General features: G+C 32.8%; 2 protein-coding genes across 2 annotated transcripts; one reads left to right on the forward strand and one right to left on the reverse strand.

The window, feature by feature from the left end:
* The first annotated feature begins 1,721 nt into the window (after positions 1-1,721).
* LOC120164186 (cellulose synthase A catalytic subunit 3 [UDP-forming]) lies at positions 1,722-8,409 on the forward strand. Its single transcript, XM_039173941.1, has 15 exons — positions 1,722-1,814; positions 2,423-2,585; positions 2,922-3,117; positions 3,311-3,537; positions 3,635-3,707; positions 3,821-4,019; positions 4,294-4,560; positions 4,680-5,025; positions 5,111-5,248; positions 5,592-5,717; positions 5,807-6,019; positions 6,170-6,434; positions 6,547-6,749; positions 7,128-7,478; positions 7,601-8,409. Exons 2-15 carry the CDS (start codon positions 2,565-2,567, stop codon positions 8,183-8,185), a joined length of 3,210 nt encoding a protein of 1,069 aa, XP_039029872.1. The 5' UTR covers positions 1,722-1,814; positions 2,423-2,564; the 3' UTR covers positions 8,186-8,409.
* A 4,764-nt stretch (positions 8,410-13,173) lies between these two features.
* On the reverse strand, positions 13,174-15,672 carry LOC120164195 (protein DETOXIFICATION 43-like). The gene is made up of 10 exons (XM_039173952.1): positions 15,587-15,672; positions 15,359-15,480; positions 14,975-15,259; positions 14,690-14,880; positions 14,341-14,573; positions 14,164-14,264; positions 13,914-14,077; positions 13,653-13,841; positions 13,334-13,551; positions 13,174-13,244 (listed from the first exon to the last, which is right to left on the reverse strand). Exons 1-10 carry the CDS (start codon positions 15,670-15,672, stop codon positions 13,190-13,192), a joined length of 1,644 nt encoding a protein of 547 aa, XP_039029883.1. The 3' UTR covers positions 13,174-13,189.
* Positions 15,673-20,756: the final 5,084 nt, after the last annotated feature.

Below are 20,756 nucleotides of genomic sequence, written 5' to 3' on the forward strand. Positions count from 1 at the left end.
ATTAAAACTATATATATATAATCCCAAAATTGTTGAAAAACTTTAAAAAAAATCCTAAATCTAACCCCTATATCCACGTTGCTTATCTTCATCGGTTGTCATTGTCATTTCCAAATGACTACCTCTATCATCGTCCACTAATCAACCACCGTCTTGGCTCTCCTCAATCGTCCAATTCGACGAACCCTACAGGTATTAAAGATTTAGAAACTTCTAACAGAACCCGACAAACCAAAGATTGAAAGTCACGATCTCTATGTGACCCGAAGTTCAAGTAACGATGACCGATAAGGGAGATACCAATAGTAGTAGCGACCGTGGTTGGCAAAGGCGATGATAAGTTAGAGTTAGAGATTTTGGGTTGATATTAAGGAATTTTAGGGATTTAGTTTTTTTTGGTAATTCTAGAAAAAATAGGATTTTTAATATAATAATATATTTAAGATTTTAAAAAAATTATTATTTTCAAAATTATCTGAATGCAATACGTGTCACTTAACATGTTTTTTAACAGTCGTTACAACCGAAACATCTAAAATGATAATGGTTGTAACGTTAGACACATGCATTGACGAAAAAAATTCATATACCATTTTAAGAAAAACGATATAGTTTAAATAATTTCTTTATATTAAACATAAAATAAATTGAAAATAACCACAAAATTCCAATTAGCCGCTTAACATAAATTTCTAATTCATTCTGCTAACAAAATGAAGTAAGGTTATTTTTTCTTTTTTTTGAATAAAAGTAAGGTTATTCAATGAGGTGAAGGGAGAGGTTATGATAAATAAAGTAATATGTATATTTGATAAATTTTAAAATTAATTAAAATTAGTAGATTTGAATGATTTTAGTTTGCTCTAATATCAAAATTAGTTGTTAACATTTATTAAATAGTTATTTTGATTCTTATTTTTTATAAAGTATTTTGATTGTAACGTTTTATTTTGAGATAAAAATATTTATCTATTGATAGAAATAGTTAGTTAACAAACTATTAACGTTCTAAAATAAATATTTGTTATCCTAAAATAAAACGTTGATAGTTAAAATATTCTAAAAATAAAAAATAATGAACAAATTGATTATTAGTTATTAAGAATCTTTTTATCATAAAATGAAATATTAGGGGTATTAAGTGAATTCGAGTGTGTAACGGTCGTGTTTGATTTGAATATCTGGAAACATTATTCGTTTGTAATCGTAAAATATTTTTAGAAACAGTAAAATATAATTTATTTTATAAAAATATTATTCAAAAACTATTTTTAACCTTAAATTTAAAAAGGGATAAATCCGGTTAAACAAAAGAACAACATTGTCAAAACTGCGACTCAACACAAAGTCTAAGCCAGTAGTATTAGAAAGTCACCCTCCGTAACTTTTTTCCAGGCCGGGGTCAGTAAGTCGTGATATGAAAGCGTTCCAGCTGTTTAATTTCAACGGTTCGACCATCGAACCGCAACAAAATAAAGAAAATGATTGGGTGTAAATGATCTGTCAGTGCATTTCATCACTGAGCCTAAATCTTAAACTTAACCTCTCTAATAAGCCTAAAGCCTCTTAACGTTTAACCCTTAACAACTGTCGGTGGAAGGAACTGGTATCGTAGTTTATCTGTCGCTTTCCTCTCTTGTGTAATTATTTGTTGACAGCTATTATAATTTGTTAGAGAATAAAATAAAACCCACCTTTGCTTATTTGTTTACTGCTATTATATTAGTATTCATAGACAGAGATTGATAAAGGGAGTTAGCTGCTGCTTTGCATTCCTGCTCTCTTCCCTCCTACGACATTTCTTCATTTTCAAGGTTCGTATTGTCGATCCGTTCACACTCTCAGATTTCCATTTCTCTCGTTGCTTTCCGCCTAGATCTGTTGTGGATTTTCTCTCATTCCGCAGAGATCGAAGCCATTGTTTCGTTTTCGAATTCGATTTAGTCATTTTCTTCAAGTTCATTTCTGTTTTCATCCTGAGAATCGTGATGATGTTCGTCTTGGGTTATTAACGGATTGTTTTTTAGAACCGGAGTGCTCAACTCTTGCTATTTTCTCTGTTTTATTTTGCATCGAAATTTTGTTATCTCTTTGGTGAACACTTTGACTTATAACTCGTTGTATGTGTCGGTTTTCTGTTTAAGACCTTTGGATTTGGACATGTCGATTGCATCCATCTCTACAGTGCGTTGCTATTTGTTGGTTCGTTTACTTAGAGTTCTGAAGCAGTCGACGTCATTGATCCAATTAAGTGGCAATGTTGGAGAGCATTATAAGAAAATTTAAATAGTCGTTATCTGACAACGAGATTTTTGTTACAGTTTTTATTTAGATTTATTTGGTTGGGAAGTGCTTTGAAGTCATTTGCAGTTCTAGCTAGTAAATGATAAGTTCTGTTACTTGTTATTTATTTATTTTTCAGATTTAGCAGAAAAACGTACTCTTGAAGTGGAGGATTTATTTTGATTTTCAGATTTGGCAAATAAAGGCATGCACACATCTTGTTGATAATCGAGAAACAGTTGGGATCCATTGTTCCCAACTGACAAAAGAAGGGGTTTACAATGGAATCAGGAGATATTGGGGTATGTATTGGAAGAATTATTCACACTTGTCTGTAATTCTCAGTTTGCCTTATCGATTGGAAAATTGATGATAAGAGAAAATTTAGCGAAATATTAGATTAATTGCATTAGGTTCCATAATTTTTAAAAAAAATAGTTCAAGTGTACTTTGTTTGCAAATGGTTTACTCACTTTCTTATGAATTCATAACCTAGTTATTTGATGTCTGTATTCTTGATATGTGTTCTTACTTATAGTTAGGCATATCTGCTAGATGTTTATCCTTGGATTGCTGGAGGTATCCATAATTCCATATCTGTTGCTGACTATGTGACTAAAAAGTCTTTGATTGATCAGGGAAAGACCATGAAGAATCTTGGTGGCCAGGTGTGCCAAATCTGTGGTGATACTGTCGGAAAGAATGTTGATGGTGATCCATTCATTGCTTGTGATGTATGTGCATTTCCCGTCTGCCGCCCATGCTATGAATATGAAAGGAAGGATGGGAATGAGTCATGCCCTCAATGCAAAACCAGATACAAGAGGCACAAAGGTGATTTTAAAATTTGTATCCCACTAGATATACACTTGGTTTTCAGAATGTCCATTTATAGTATTACACACGTGAGATTTTTTGTTATTTGTACGAACTTCTTATAACACTAAGTATTGAACAGATTTTCCCATTACTGTACTTTTCCAATTATATTCATCTCTATTTTTTTTATATCTTTCTATGGTTCCAGGTAGTCCTGCTATCATCGGAGATAGAGAAGAGGGTGGTGATGCAGATGACAGCGCTAGTGATTTCAATTACTCTTCAGAAAACAAAAACCAATATCAGAAGCAGAAAATTTCAGAAAGAATGTTGAGCTGGCATGCAACTTATGCAAGAGGGGAGGATGTTAGTGCTCCAAGTTATGATAAAGAGGTTTCTCATAACCATCTTCCCCTGCTCACCAATGGGCAGGAGGTAAGTCTATAAGCTGTCCTGAAGCTATTGTTCTTTGTAATTGTTCATTAATGGAATGATGGATTGGAACTTTGCTTTCCTCACTGACACATTGTAGGTTTCTGGTGAGTTATCTGCTGCATCACCTGAGCGGATTTCTATGGCATCTCCGGGGCTTGTTGGTGGAAAATGTATGCATCCTCTTATTTACATGGCTGGCATTAATTAATTGCACAAATGAAATCCATCTTTCTCTTTATATGCTTTTATGGCTAATTGATATAAACATTGAAATTCCTTGCAGCGAATATTAGGGTTGTGGATCCCGTGAGGGAGTTTGGTTCACCTGGAATGGGAAATGTAGCTTGGAAGGAGAGAGTTGATGGCTGGAAGATGAAGCAGGAAAAGAATGGTGTTCCTATGAGTACAGGCCACCCTGCATCTGAAAGGGGTGCTGGTGATATTGATGCCAGCACCGATGTGCTTGTGGATGACTCTTTACTGTGCGTCCCATCTGATTAATATCTTGAACTTATATGAGATTATTTGTTCTTGTTCATGTTAGTCCATGGCAAGTTAAAATATGTTAAGAATATTGATCACACTTCTCTATTCCTTTGCCTGGGGTGTTTCTAAATCCTGCAATATAGACTAGTTTTCTGAATTTGGAGAACATGATTTAGCAACAATTCTGAAGTTCCATATCTAAGGGAGCTAAGTCCTGCTACAAATCTGTCTAGCCCAAGTTTAATTATCAATATTCTTCTTAATTTTCAGGAATGATGAAGCTCGGCAGCCTCTATCAAGAAAGGTTTCCGTTCCCTCATCAAAAATAAACCCTTATCGGATGGTCATCATTCTTCGACTCATTATTCTCTGCATTTTCTTGCACTATCGAATAACAAACCCTGTTCCAAATGCCTATGCTCTATGGTTGATATCTGTTATATGTGAGATTTGGTTTGCAATATCATGGATACTGGATCAGTTTCCTAAGTGGCTTCCTGTTAACCGCGAAACCTATCTCGATAGACTTGCCTTGAGGTAAGACATTTTCTTCCTGTCAATCTCATGAATCTGCACAAACATATTTTAAGCAGTTGTGCTATTTTAGTCTGTCTTTAGTCTTGCTTTATCATTTAATTTCCCTGGCTGTTTAACAGATACGATCGTGAAGGGGAACCATCAGAATTAGCTGCTGTTGACATTTTTGTGAGTACTGTCGATCCGTTAAAGGAGCCTCCACTTGTGACAGCAAATACTGTGCTATCCATTCTTGCTGTTGACTACCCAGTCGACAAGGTCTCCTGCTATGTGTCAGATGATGGTGCTGCTATGTTAACATTTGAAGCATTGTCTGAGACATCAGAGTTTGCTAGGAAATGGGTACCTTTCTGCAAGAAGTATAACATTGAACCTCGGGCTCCAGAGTGGTATTTTGCACAGAAGATTGATTACCTGAAAGATAAAGTTCAAACATCATTTGTCAAAGATCGTAGAGCTATGAAGGTAAGGGTTAGCTTGGATATTCTTGGTTGCAATTTTGCTACATATTCAAATTTTTATCATCCTCACTTCTTTCCTTTTATTGCAGAGAGAATATGAAGAATTTAAAGTTAGAGTTAATGGGCTTGTTGCAAAGGCACAGAAAGTTCCTGAAGAAGGGTGGATTATGCAGGATGGTACACCATGGCCTGGTAATAACACCAGAGACCATCCAGGAATGATCCAGGTAGGACCTGTTTTTTGCATTCATAGATATGCTCTACTCATTTATCTTATTTGAGCAGGATGGCCTTTGTTCCTGAATTTCTAGATTATATGAAATTCTATACACACATTGGACTGGAAAAACATAACAAGTGGGATTATATGTTTCCTTTCAATCGTAGATTAATATTAACAAACACATGAGACGAGAATAGATCTGCTTGAGTTAGTTCATTACATTTCCATGCATATTATGTGATCATCCTGTTCATTTTTTTCATTATTTTGAAAGTGGTTTAGTGAGTTGCCTTAGCTGTAAGTATTTTACACATTATTAATGTTACCAAAGTTTTGTAAACTTGCAGGTTTTCTTAGGTCAGAGCGGGGGCCTTGATGCTGATGGCAATGAGCTGCCAAGGTTAGTTTATGTTTCTCGTGAAAAGCGTCCAGGCTTCCAACACCACAAAAAAGCTGGTGCTATGAATGCACTTGTAAGTTATTTTTTAAATCTATCGTAATTTTGCAGTACTCATTGATATCTATCTTATCTAACATAGCTGTCAATGAACTTTTCTTTCAGGTTCGGGTGTCAGCTGTTCTTACTAATGGACCTTTCATGTTGAATCTTGATTGTGATCACTACATAAATAATAGCAAGGCCTTAAGGGAAGCTATGTGTTTTCTGATGGATCCAAACCTTGGGAAGCAAGTATGTTATGTTCAATTTCCACAAAGGTTTGATGGTATTGACAAGAACGATCGATATGCTAACAGAAACACTGTTTTCTTTGATGTAAGCTCCATATCTTGTACCAAGAAAAATAATTGCATCTTGTGAATGATGTTATTGATGATGTAGAATGACTGGCTTGAGTCAGTTTTCATCGAACATACTAGCTATTGAAATCCTTGAGACATCATCTAATTTATTGTGAAATTACAGATAAACTTGAGGGGTCTGGATGGCATACAAGGGCCTGTTTACGTCGGTACGGGATGTGTCTTCAATAGAACAGCATTGTATGGATATGAACCTCCCCTTAAGCCCAAGCATAAAAAAGCGGGGGTGCTATCTTCACTGTGTGGAGGTTCTCGTAAGAAGAGTTCAAAATCAAGTAAAAAGGGATCAGACAAGAAGAAATCTGGCAAACATGTTGATTCTACCGTTCCAATATACAATCTAGAGGATATAGAAGAGGGTGTTGAAGGTAACTATTTACTTTCTTGTCTTTTGAGCTTAGCGGTCATTATTCTCCTTACCATTTGGTCAAATGAAGAAAAGCTCCTTCTAAGTCCTCCATTTTGCATTTTTAAAATCAGGGGCTGGGTTTGATGACGAAAAGTCACTTCTGATGTCGCAAATGAGCCTGGAGAAACGTTTCGGTCAGTCTGCTGTTTTTGTTGCCTCTACACTTATGGAGAATGGTGGTGTTCCTCAGTCTGCTACTCCCGAAACACTTCTTAAGGAAGCAATTCATGTTATCAGCTGTGGATATGAGGACAAAACAGACTGGGGAAGTGAGGTATGTGGCTCGCTGTTCCTCCCATGTTTTCTCTGAACCCTGAAATGTTTTATTGCTCTACGTCCTTAAAATCTCTGACTCCACTACATGAAAATTGATCAGTGAATTTCATGACTATTGGATATCGAATTGTTTCTTTTTGGGTGTTAAAAGATGAAAGGAATTAGAGTATATTAATCTATAAACTGCATCAGGGACTTCTATGTATGTTTGAATTGTATGAAACCCATAGCTGTTGCCGCAAAATGCTTGCTTTTATTCCTTTTAAATTTCATTTTTTGTCACTTGTGCAGGATGATCTCTTATCCTCTGCGCCTTTCACATCCCTTTCATCTGCCATAATTGAGTTAAATTTCCTTGTTTTCTTTTTTCCTGCAGATTGGGTGGATCTATGGTTCTGTTACAGAAGATATTCTTACTGGATTCAAAATGCATGCCCGTGGTTGGCGGTCAATTTACTGCATGCCAAAACTCCCAGCATTTAAAGGTTCTGCTCCTATTAATCTTTCAGATCGTCTGAACCAAGTGCTTCGATGGGCTCTTGGTTCCGTAGAAATTCTTTTCAGTAGGCATTGCCCTATCTGGTATGGTTATAAGGGTAGGCTCAAGTGGCTTGAACGGTTTGCATATGTTAACACTACCATCTACCCAATCACTGCTATTCCACTTCTCATGTACTGCACACTGCCAGCCGTCTGTCTGCTCACTAACAAGTTCATTATCCCACAGGTTAGTCTATCCGGAATTATTATACCTAATCAACATCACTTTATTTATTTATTGTTTTGTTGAGCTAGAGGTTATTGCATTATATGCTCGTAATTAGTTTGCTTGGTTTTCTGTGACTGCAGATTAGTAACCTTGCGAGTATATGGTTTATATCCCTCTTTCTTTCCATTTTTGCAACTGGTATTTTAGAAATGAGGTGGAGTGGTGTGGGAATTGATGAGTGGTGGAGAAATGAACAATTTTGGGTTATTGGTGGTGTGTCGGCACATCTTTTTGCTGTTTTCCAAGGGCTTCTCAAGGTTCTTGCTGGCATCGACACTAACTTCACGGTCACTTCAAAAGCATCAGATGAAGATGGAGATTTTGCAGAACTTTATATGTTCAAATGGACAACCCTTCTCATCCCACCAACCACTCTCCTCATTATAAACTTGGTGGGAGTTGTTGCAGGAATCTCGTATGCCATCAATAGTGGCTATCAATCATGGGGTCCCCTCTTTGGTAAGCTATTCTTTGCCTTCTGGGTGATCATCCATCTCTACCCGTTCTTGAAAGGTTTGATGGGACGCCAAAACCGGACACCCACCATCGTAGTCGTATGGTCAATTCTGCTTGCCTCCATTTTCTCTTTGTTGTGGGTGCGTATCGATCCCTTTACAACAAGAGTTACTGGGCCTGATGTACAAGAGTGTGGAATAAACTGTTAAGATGGACAACCGAGAGTGAAGGTTTGTTTTGGTGGACACCAAGCTGCAAATGCCGAAGGTTTGTTTGGTTGTAATTTTGTGTATTTCAATTCACATCATGTGCACAGAGTATAAGGTTGATATCTCGTTTTTACTTCAATGATATATCATGGAGTTGGACATAACTTATCAGTAATTCTTTCCGAGGAAAACACGATTGTGAACTGGATATGTGTTCTGAGTTTCGTTCTTTTTCCGAAAACTGAGCTTATTCTTGCTTTGTTCTCTCTCCTTACCAACGCTTAGGAAGATCAGTTAAAGAATGATAATATCTGTTTTTAATAGTCTTGGGTGATTACAAGATAGTATCTGTTCATAATCTTTCTTAACCATTAATAATCTTGGGTGGTTGTGCTTCCAATTTGCGGATATTTTCTTTTATTGAGCATTTCTAGATTATTATGCTGTATGGTATGGTTTGTACCAGGATTACGGTATTCCTTTGCTTTTGTTTTTTTGGCAAAACAAACACTTGGATGGACGTAAGTTGCTCAAATTATTGGGCAGTGATTGTAAACCATAAATCTGTGTGTAAACTTTATGCAGAAATTGATTCATGAGTATTTCTTAAATCATCAAGAATTTCTAAGACGCATCTTGAATAATCCAAAAACCTAAATGGAAGTACATCAAATTCATATGTCATTACAACCAAATACAAGCTCAACAATTACTTCCACGGCAACGAGAATACTCTTTTGCGATTAAACTACCCTTTTAAAAGAAAATTCTATAGTTCAAGAAATGTCCACCATGCTAAATACGGACAGTATTTTGATTAAACTACCCTTTTGCGATTGAAATGAAAGTGTAATCAAAGAGTTTTTTTTTTTGAAAGAATAATTCAATATTTAAACCGTTAAGATAACAATACAAATATTTCTTATAAATAAATACTAAATAAATTAAAATAATAAAATGCTATTTATCCATAAATTTAAATAATTTAAATACAATAAATACGTAATTCAAGATAAATATAAAATATAATTAAATATTTATTAGATAACAAATATATATTTTCTTTCCACCCCTATATTTGATAGAAGAGATGTAAAAAATAAAAGAAAATGTGATTTTAATACTTGGATTATTTATGTCTAGGGTTGTAAAAAGCTAACTCGGTATGTAAAATTGACTAAAATCAATTTGAGTTAAAATTGTTTGTGATTCTAGCGGAGATGGTCCGAAACTGATTCGAGTTCGAACTGACCTTAACCTGAACCCGAGTTGGACCTAGAAATTATGGATATGAACTCAACCTGCACCCGATATGAGAACGACCTAAACCCGAATTAAACCGATAATATGATAGCTGAACCCGACCTACATCCGACCGATGTGAACTCGAACCCGAGATTAACCTGGTAAATAATTGGTATTACTCGACCTGTTATCAACCTGATTTGTTATGAACCTAACATGTAATTAACTCAACCTGTAAATGATCTGACTTGTTATTGAACTGATCTGACTTGTTATTGAACTGATTTAATATTTATCTAACTTATAAGTAATAAGTTACCATTGATGCAATTATGAGATTTTAAATTTATGATAAACTTGTTATAATTAAATTAATATGATTAATTTTTAAAATTTAAAATAAATTATTAGTTACGATAATTAAATTAATACATTTACTTTCTATATTAATTATAATCCTTATATTATAAATTTTAATTATAATCATTAAATTAATTTTATTATATAATTTAGTTATCGAACATGATTTTATTAGATTATATAAAATTAATTAAGATATTTATAAGTCTATTTTATTTTTATGTAAAATTGATTAATAATAAATATAATTTAGCTTAAAATTTTAAAATATATAAGATGAATTTATTTGAGATTGGAAAATCGAATAACATAAAAAATACTAAAATTAATAATTTATAAATGAATAAATAAAATTTATTATGCTAAAATTACAATAAAATCAACTAAACAAATTTATGTTAAAATTTATACTATTGTCATCACTTATTTTATCCAGGTGATGACATTAATATAAATTATATATTAGTATATACCATATACCGTTTTCATATTTCATATCCATATACATATATTACCCATGTTATAAATAAATATAGCATACTTTTCTCAAAGCCCAAATATAATAAAAACTCATTTATATTACATACAAGTTCATTTACATATACTAGGACTGGGTAAATAAAATTTATTACAAAAAAAAAAAAACCTTTGACCCAAATTACAAGCCCAACAAGATACAAAAGTTAAAAAACCTAAATCCTAAAATTTTGCTATGTTTTGATCGCCACGGTCATTGGGTGATTTTTTTTTTTTGACTTATGACTTGAAAAAAAATTAAATGTCTCTATTTTTATAGGTGCCATGTCATCAATATTGATGAACAAAATTAAATCAATTTAAACTTTTGAATGATTATTCCTTGCCACTTATATATATATATATATATATATATATAATTGTTTTAATTTTTCCTCAACTTTTGAAATGAATGTAATTCGATTCATTTTACAATTATTTTGATTTGATCCTTTTATGTTGTTTAATTTATTTAAATTTTTAATTTTATATTTATTCAGTTTAGTCCTTAAAATTATATTTGTATATGGAATTGACCCATACTTATATATATTTTTATAATTTATTTCAAACCCTATAAATCACATAATAAATTTCATTTCAAATTCTATAAATTTTTGTTCACCAACCTGTTAAATGTATGAAATTTAGTCTATTTTTATATTAATTTTAACTTCACGTTTTATAATTAATTTGATTTGATCTCTCATTCATGTGTGTTGTTTAATTTATTTAAATTTTTGTTTCTAATTTCATGTTTGTTCAATTTAGTACTTTAATTTATATTTTTTTTTATCAAAATTGACCCATAATTATTTATATTTTTTCTATAATTTATTCTAAATCATATACAATTACAAATTACAATTCAACGTTCTCACGTTATGAAACATTGAAAGGCGAAAAATAATTAACCTAAAAATGACCTGACTTGAAGTCAATCCGTATCCGGTAAGATTTGACCTAATTTTTGTCTGTCAATGATGTGACCTGATCTGAACAAGATCCTATTGAAATCCTTCCGAACCTGAATTAACCTAATATTTAACTAATTTGGACTTGAACCGTTTTGACTTGAACTGACATTGATCCGAACTGGAATTAACCCGACATGAAACCCGAACTGAATATGATGTCAAATCCACACGAAAATGACTCAAACTGATTTGACCTGGACTCTACCTAATCAAATTCGAACCATTAAATTAATCTGACTCAACATGTATCCGATTTGACCTTATCTGATAGGATCCGACTGAAACCTGAACAAAAAAAAATATTAAATGACTCTATCTTTTTAGGTCCCATGTCATCAATATTGATGAACAAATTTAAATCAATTTAGACCTTTGATAGAGTTTGATCTAATGACCATTATTCCTAGCCAATTATATATATATAATTATAATTATAATTATAATTATACTTTATACTTTATACTTTATATATATATATATATATATTATAGTTTATATACTTATACTTTATATTTATATTTATATACATTATATATATATAAAAGTATATACATATACTGTATCGTATAATGTACATTATATATACATGCATCATATTATCATAATATTTATCATATATATATATATATATATATATAATTGTTTCAATTTTTTCTCAACTTTTGAAATGAATGTAATTTAGTCTATTTTACAATTATTTTGATTTAGTCTTTTTATGTTGTTTAATTCTTAAAATTTTAAATTGTAATTTTATATTTGTTCAGTTTAGTCCTTAAAATTATATTTGTATCTAAAATTGACTCATACTTATTTATATTTTTGTAATTTACTTCAAACCCTATAAATCACATTATAAATTTCATTTCAAATTCTATAAACTTTTGTTCACCAACCTTTTAAATATATTCAATTTAGTCCATTTTTATATTAATTTTAACTTCACATTTTATAATTAATTCAATTTTATCCCTCATCCATGCGTGTTGTTTAATTTATTTAAATTTTTGTTTCTAATTGTATGTTTGTTCAGTTTAGTACTTCGAATTATATTTTTATCAAAGCTAACCCATAATTATTTATAATTTTTTTAATTTATTCTAAATCATATAGAATTACAAATTACAAATCGACGTTCTCACGTTCATGAAACATTGAAAGGTGAAAAATAATTAACCCAAAAATGACCCGACTTGAAGTCAATTCGTATCTGGTAAGATCCGACCTGAATTTTGTCTGTGAATGATGTGATCTGAACGAGATCCGATTGAAATCCATCCGAACCTGAATTAACATGGTATTTAACTTCTTCAGACCTGAATCGTTTTGACATGAACTGACATTAATCCGAACTGAAATTAACCGACCTGAACCCGAACTGAATCTGATGTCAAATCAACCTGTAAAATGACCCGAACTGATATGACTTGGACCTGACCTTATCCAAGTCGAACCATTAAATTAACCCGACTCAACCTGTATCCGATTTGACTTGACCTGACAGGATCCGACTGAAGACTGAACAATTACTTGATTTTATAATCTTATTTATGTCCCTCTTATATTTAAGGATAAATTAAATAAATGTTTACTAAAGTTTAAGTAAGTTTTAGTTTTCAAAACAAGCAAAAACAAAATTGGTGGAAAGAAACAAGTGCTATGCTGCATAGATAAGTTTCGACTGCTACAACACATTTTTATTTTTGCATGTTTACGTACATCATCTAAACAGAACATGACAATCCACAACACAATATCCATTCCTACCCTCTCAAAAATGAAAGCAATAAAGCAGGTGGAAACAAACAAACCACCACTATGCAAACCACAGCAATATCTATACGTATATATATATATATAAAAACTGAACTTTTTCAAAGACTGTTTTCTTTGGGAGTACTTCCCTATCCTATGCGATGGATCTACTTCTTAGGAAGCGCCATGGACCAGTTCCAGTCCCTATCCTGCACCACATAACATCACTTTCAATCAGAAATATATGTATGTATGTCTGTGTATGGAAATGGCATAGGATCAAAGGTGTTGATTTTACCTCCAAACTCCAGCTAAGCTTCGGAGAACCATGTAAATGGTTAGTGCAATCCATATCCCTATGAAACCGTTTCTTTTTGAGAGAATGCAGAGCGATGCTATGCTTGCTCCGGCTACTAACACCATGGAGTATGCTGTGAATGCAAAGTCTGATGCTCCAAAGTTGACACCATCAAACACGAAAGCAATTGAGTTGATTGGCTGTGTTGCTGCTACAAACTGATCACATATGTATATACACTTCAATCAATATATATATCTTTAAGAAAGAAAGTTAAAATTTTTGAGGTTGTTGCTGGGTGCATCAATGAATTGATTACCGGTACTCCTATAGCGATAAGATGAAGAACACTAGCATCTTTGGAAAAGATCCCTGACCCAAAGTATAAACCGACTCCCACAACAACAAGAAGCCCCACACCAAGCACAAAACTCATCTGCATTACACGAGATGTCGCTGCTGTCACCTTCTTGTAGTCCTTCTCTGCAAATGCACTTGCGAGAATTGCCTATAACGATGGCCATTACAGATAGGTTAATCAACCACTTGTATGCAATTTCATGTATGTATGTATGTATACCTGTCCAGCGACAGCTAAACCATCAGCAAGAAGAGATGATGTCATCCAGATCTGTAAGCAGATTTGAAATGCAGCCATAGGCGTTGAACCAAGCCGAGCAGCCATTGATGCTGCCAACGTCACACAGAATGTGACTGCTATTACTCTTGCTAATAAAAGAAAACCTGTAGTAATATCATGCATCAGACCATAGGGTCATAGGCAAGTAAGTTTTAAGAATAACCAAACTGTAAACTCTGTAGTCCCCTACCATTTTTAAGAAATCGTCCCAATTGCAGGTCTTTCATATTCGGGGGTAAGAGACTGACTTGTTTCATCAATCGGCACAAGAGGATGAGTGAAATCAAATACCTGAAGAGATCATTTTCCATTAGAGATGGAATATATATAAGATTGTCAAATGAGAAAGAAGACACAATTAACTTACTGAGAAAAGATATGTGCTATGGCTGCACCGCTGACACCGAGTCGTAAGACAAAGATAAATATAGGGTCCAAAACGATATTTGCTAGGTCTCCTGCAACCGTTGCATATAAAGGTGTCTTTGTATCCTTAAATCCTCGGAAAACCCCTTGCATGGCTAAAGAGAGAAGAACTGAAGGAGCGCCTAATGATCTCAAAGTCAAGTACTTAAGTGCTGGGCTTAACATTGGGGAATCCTGGTTGGTCAAGCATTATGAAAATGAAATTTAAAGCATATAAGGTGATAACTGAGAAACACACGACTAAAGTGAATCAATAGATTTAAAGCTACTAGTATTATTGATGCACTTACATGTTTCACACCCATTACACTCAGGAGAGGTTTGGCCCCTAAAACAAGGCATATAGCTTGAAGGAGACCAAGCATCGAACCGAGAATCAATGCAGTTGACACTGAAGGGATATGCCTTTTCCCCTTTTTCACTTCAGCATTTTCAGCTTTGGTATCAAGCACAGATGTGTTGGAACCTGACGAATACATCAGTAGTCGAATTGTATTATTACATGAGAATACGAGAAGCTGAATGCTCTAAGATAGTCTCGAATAACATATCAAAGAAAGAGAGCGTTATACCATTCTCAGGCTCTTTCATATCAGTATTCCTAGCTGCACCTGCACCTGCACCATTTTCCAAGTTGGCAGCCTCTACATCATTTGTTGCTGTCAATTCTTTCAATTCATTGTGTTTTAGTCCATTCTTTTCCAAATCTTCACATTTTACAGCTTCAGGGATAATCTTTGCAAGAGTATCTTCTTCAGCTACAAAAGATGTTGTAATGCTAACAAGTGGGAAAATGGTAATCCTTGATGCTTGATTGAATATAGCGATGGACACTCCTACAGCAGCTAGCTCCACCGGTCCTACACATATAGGACATTCAAGAAAACCATATATAGAACATGCACCCAGGAATCAATGCAAAGAACATATAAATATAGGATATGAGAGCGTCAACTGACCTATACGGCCAATGAAGGCAGTGTCAATCAGAGAAGCAATGGGATCAGCAGCTAAGGCCAAGGCAGCAGGCAATGCGATCCTTAGTATCTCCAGGCCAAGTGAATCCAATTTGAAAACAAGCCTAAAACAAAATTTATGAAACTAAAAATTAGCTCTTCAAATATAAACCGTCATTAAAGCAAAGACTTTTATCTAAAGTAAACCAATCAAGCTACTGTCTAAAGTACCTTGCATCTTTAAAGAGGACAAAAACAGGCACTCCCCACAGGCTCCACTGGCTCTCAGATGGGTGCACAATACCATTCTCAGCCATGATAAGATCAGTGTGTTGGATCATAAACTTGATCCATTATGGGAGCCTAAACTCAAACCCAAACTAAATTGAGGTCATTACTTACATCATTTAATTAAAGATGTCATTGCTTACCTCATTTAAGTAATGATGTCATTGCTTACATCAATTTAGTTAGGTGAGAGTTAGATATTTGTTGAAATTGTAATTGTTTAAATTAGTTTATTTGTGTGGTGTAGGATTGTTCTTGAGTAGTATAAATACCCCTTCCCATTTTAGTTTTAAGCATCAAGAAAAATTAAGAGCTTCCAAGTGAGTGAAGAAGCAAAGTCCTATAAGAGTAAGTTGTAGTTCTTGTTTTTGAGCGAGAGTACTCTTGTAATATTTGTTTGAGTTTCAATAAAAGTTGTTTGTGTGAGTGTTTTATTTCCAACACAGTGACCACTGGGAAATGTCAACCAACCACAAGTTCGAACTGTTAGTTGTGATGCTTATGGTTCCACCGTGAAGCTTCGGAGTTATTATAAGCTAAGCCTCGACCGTATTCTGCGGAGCATACAGTAATTGATATTATAAGTAGAGCTACAAATCTGCATGCACTGCAGTGCACCCTTATATAGAAATTCCAAAACATTTCAAATATTCTTCCTCAGAGAAAGACCATCTCAAATATTCTTCCATGGTATCGTTTTCTTAAATAAACATTTATGTTTGGAAAAAGATGAAAAAAGCTACAGGAGTGTAGAACTTGTTTGTACTAAAAAAACAGATATCACCGACAAAAAAGAATTAAAGAAGACGACATGCAAAACGCGAGGTACGTAAATATATATGGCACATAAACCAAAACACTTTGGAAAAAACAAAAGTAGGATGGATTGTGCGTGTAGATAATGCAAAATTAATGTGTACATAATTAGCTAGGAAAAGAACACGGTAATAGATTCCAAGTAAGTTTCCAACATAATTTCCTATGAAGAAACACATCACATGAAAGCAAATGTATGTTTCCTAGTCAGTTTCCAAAAGGTTTTGCTGGCCAACTGATTTTGCGTCTAACTATACTTCACCGCTCTATATTTTTATTGAGGATTTGTGTTTGATAATTGATACAATGTCAATCAATGGATTATATCATAATATTAGATTAATAATTACTATTAAAATATAAATAGATGTATAAATTTAATATTTGATTAAATTTATTTGTTATATATCAAATATAAGCTTTTATGAACTGATTTTTCCATGTTTGTTACGCATTAATTAATTGTTTCAAATCCAAGGGTTTGAGTTCGAACAAATTTATATGAATAATAAAATATAGGGTAAAAGTACACATGTGATTACTTATGGAAAGATTTTAATTTGACACTTCATCTTTTAATTTTTTTCAATCAGACCATTTAACTATTTAAATGATATTAATCAAGTCATTTGTCGTTAACATTTAACAAAGGAGTTAATGTGACAGTTAATATAATTAGTATACTTACAAATTTAGTCTTTATTATTTACACATTCTATAAATTTTGTCCTAATTTTAGTTTAATTTAATAAAATTATGACCAAATTATATTTATTAAGTTAAATTAAAATTAAGATCAAATGGATAGAATATATGTAAGTAATAAAGATCAAATGTGTAATTATATCAATTATTTTCACTAACACGTTAGCTCCTCCGTCAAATGTTAATACATATGACTTGATTGGCACTATTTAAATAATTAAGTGATTTGATTGATAAAATTGAAAGGTCGGTGGTCGTATTGGAATTTTCCCTTATAATTAAGTGATCACATATGTAGTTCACCCTAATATATAAAATAATGAAAACTGTTTTTCTAATGTATATAATGGTGAATATTATCACATATTTATTCATACATAGTATGCAGGTAGTACCAGTTCTTCTATTGACACTGGAACTACACATGGAATGGGAAAGAAACAAAGGCAGGCAAAAGAGCAATATATAGATTTTAAGTCTTTGAATAAACAGATATTCTACTAATACTCCAAGCAAATGATGAATATGTAGCAATTTTGGAAGGAAGTAGCTAACCTGTGGTTCACTGCCGATGCTGATGGTAAAGCAAACTTGTTTTCTGCAACTGCAAAACCTGCACCTGGCTTTGCCCTTTATATACCTTTCAAGATGCTCGTGTGCAGCCTCATCACACCAATTATTATCTACTTATGTATATATTTTTTATGACAGTGACAACTTACAAGCTTCGGAGGTATTCCAACAATAATCACGAATATAATAATTAACATCAATATTAATTAATTCATGCAGCTTCGCCAATAGCAATGCGAGAAGAGCATTATGGCAGAGGATTTCATAATAAAAATAGAAAGGAATTTGGACGACGTTAACTGTAGCCGGGCGTTTCAAAGTTAGCAAAGGGGCATCATCCACGTTGAAGAGAAAAAAATTCAAGTCCTACAAATTTAAGTGCTTTCTGTTGTTGGTAGCATTCGACTTTTAGCAGAATGCGGGCCAAGTAAGAAACCCAATATGTTCCTCATGCTTAAATAGTTAAATGGCAATTCCCTAGCAACTTCATCTGCAGTATCCATTAATTTCAACACTGACCTAATTATTATTAATAATAAAGATCATAATACAAATATTTGCTTATCAGACATAGCAAACGCAAATCCCCACCAGCGCACATACACGCCGGGGACGAGGGTACGTACCACAGGTACAATTGCTAATTTCAACGGAGGGATTTATAACTTATTGTGTTAGTCTGCTGCTTTTTGGTAGTGACAAACTACGAGCCCTTCACAAAATAAAATGGAGGGTCCCCGACCCCGTAAATGCATTTTTTTCCCACATCATGTCGTTACTATGTTTATAGTCAATTCATTTGTATTTTCAACTTCTTTCCATTTTTATCTTTCTCAATTTCTTTTTGTAGCATCTTGAGTTTTGGTATCTTCCTCCCCTAATTTCATATTGTATCGATTTATAATTACAATATATAGTTAATTGTACTATGCGTCCTTAAACTATGACTCCCATTTTATATTGATCTCTAAACTTTTAAACATTCTAAATTCATCATCGAATTGATCTCTAAACTTTTGAAAGACTTTTAGTGACATTATTGAAATGTTCAAAAGTTTAGGGACCAATACAGAATGAGAATCATAGTTTGGGGGTGAATATAAAATGTTCAAAAGTTTGGGATCAATTTAGAATGAAAGCCATGGTTTGAGGATAAAATTGAAATGTAAAAGAAATTAGAAACTAATTTAAAAAGTTATAGTTTAAAGACATATGATGCAATTAACTCTAATTATAATTGTCGATGATATTTAATTTGATTAGTATTGATATGATATATAGAAAGACTTAAGATTGAACCTACTTAATGTTTATATTCTTTTGACGTACGAGTGATCAAAGATTAAAAAAGTTTTTTTTTAATAAAAAAGCAATAAATAATTTTACATAATTTCACATAATTAAATAATAACAAATTATTAAGGACGAAGTTACTTGGATTGTTTTTTAAAATTATTGATGATATGTTATTCATTGATCCATCAAAAGGTTTTGTATTATAAACTGAAAAGTAAATTAATCCTCTACTACAAGAATGAGCCATGTTTTCAAGTGCTTTCTATAACACAATAAGGACAAAATTGCATTCTTATTTTCATGTGTTAATATTTTAGGGTAAACTACACGTTTAGTACTTAAATTATCAATTTTATTTCATTTTGGTACCTAAACTTTATTTTTTATTCATAGCCATACCTAATGTTATTTTAGGTTTCAATTTGGTACCCACAAAAAAACTTAAGGTGATGTTGACGTGTCTCCATAAGGTAATACCACATAATTATTAAAGAAATAAAAAAAACTACCACGTCAGTAGTTCTGTTAATTTTTTAACGACGAGTACCAAATTGAAACCTAAACTAAACATTAGGTATAGTTTTGAAAAATAAATAAAATTTAGGTACCAAAATAGAATAAAAGTAATAGTTTAAGTACTATGTAGTTTTCTCTACTATTTATTGGGTGGCACCAGGTGGCGTTAGGGATGGTCAAAATATTAGAACCCGATAACTCCCGACCTTATAAGGGCGATTTCTTTTTTAAATTTCGAGTTCAGGAAAGGGCTAGTTATATAATGTTAAAGTCGGGGTTGGGATGATGTCGGGTTTAAGGTGAAAAATCACCATTCTAACCTGATCTGATATAAATTACAAAATTACTACTTTATATATTTAAGATTTTAAATATTTTCTTTTTTATGGTGTTAAAATATGATTTTTAAATCGTTAAAAATGTAATAATTTATTATAAAATATATTATTTTAATTATTTAAAAAAATGTTATTATAAAATATATTATTTTTATTATTTTAAAGTATTAATATATTCAAACCGGATTAGATTAAGGTCAGGATTTTGATTTAGAAATCGGGACGTTTTCTGAAAGGAAAAAAAAAAAGACTAGTATAATCTTCACAACGTGACGGAATCGGATGGAAACAATACATTTTCGGCTCGTGGTCGAGGCGGAAAAAAAACTGGCTCACCCCGCCTCGTGCATATCCCTTCATTGGTTGGTGGTATGAGTCACGTCTCCTCCTTGGTTTAGTAAAATTCTCTTATAGCACTTAAAGTTATAAGATTTTAATAAATAAAATGGAAAAATTTCCCTTTGGCCATTGGTCCTTGAAAAATCATCTTTTGGTTATTAAATTGTAAAACTATTATTTGACCCTCTTAAAAATTACAATCCAATCTCGGCCTTCTCGATAAACATTCTCTGGTTTCACTCCTATTTCCTTCAAAATTAAATGCACATAAACTAGATGGCTGACTTTTATGATAAAAAGATGAATTTAATCCATGCACGTATAGTACAAGGATGAAACAAGTAATTAAACCGAAAGAAACAACAATTAGAGTGGGAAAACACTTTCGTGTGGAAGACACGAAATGGGCACGCCTAAATGGAATAAACAAAGAGGATTTGATTTGAATGTGGTGCGGAAACCATATATTATATTCCCATGCATTCCAGCTCATGATATGAAAGCTGTCGTGCTCCTCTACTCACCCACCC

Source organism: Hibiscus syriacus, unplaced genomic scaffold, assembly GCF_006381635.1.
Source record: "Hibiscus syriacus cultivar Baekdansim isolate YM2019G1 unplaced genomic scaffold, ASM638163v2 tig00111506_pilon, whole genome shotgun sequence".
Taxonomy (NCBI): Eukaryota; Viridiplantae; Streptophyta; class Magnoliopsida; order Malvales; family Malvaceae; genus Hibiscus; species Hibiscus syriacus.

Excerpts from the sequence above, each read along its gene's own strand:
- LOC120164186 (XM_039173941.1), top strand. The coding sequence starts at position 2,565 with ATGGAATCAGGAGATATTGGG. Across the intron at positions 5,249-5,591 it reads ACCATCCAGGAATGATCCAG|GTTTTCTTAGGTCAGAGCGG; the intron begins GTAGGACCTGTT and ends GTAAACTTGCAG. Across the intron at positions 7,479-7,600 it reads ACAAGTTCATTATCCCACAG|ATTAGTAACCTTGCGAGTAT; the intron begins GTTAGTCTATCC and ends CTGTGACTGCAG.
- LOC120164195 (XM_039173952.1), bottom strand. The coding sequence starts at position 15,672 with ATGGCTGAGAATGGTATTGTGCACCCATCTGAGAGCCAGTGGAGCCTG. Across the intron at positions 14,078-14,163 it reads GGGACGATTTCTTAAAAATG|GTTTTCTTTTATTAGCAAGA; the intron begins GTAGGGGACTAC and ends ATATTACTACAG. Across the intron at positions 13,245-13,333 it reads AGCTTAGCTGGAGTTTGGAG|GATAGGGACTGGAACTGGTC; the intron begins GTAAAATCAACA and ends TATGTGGTGCAG.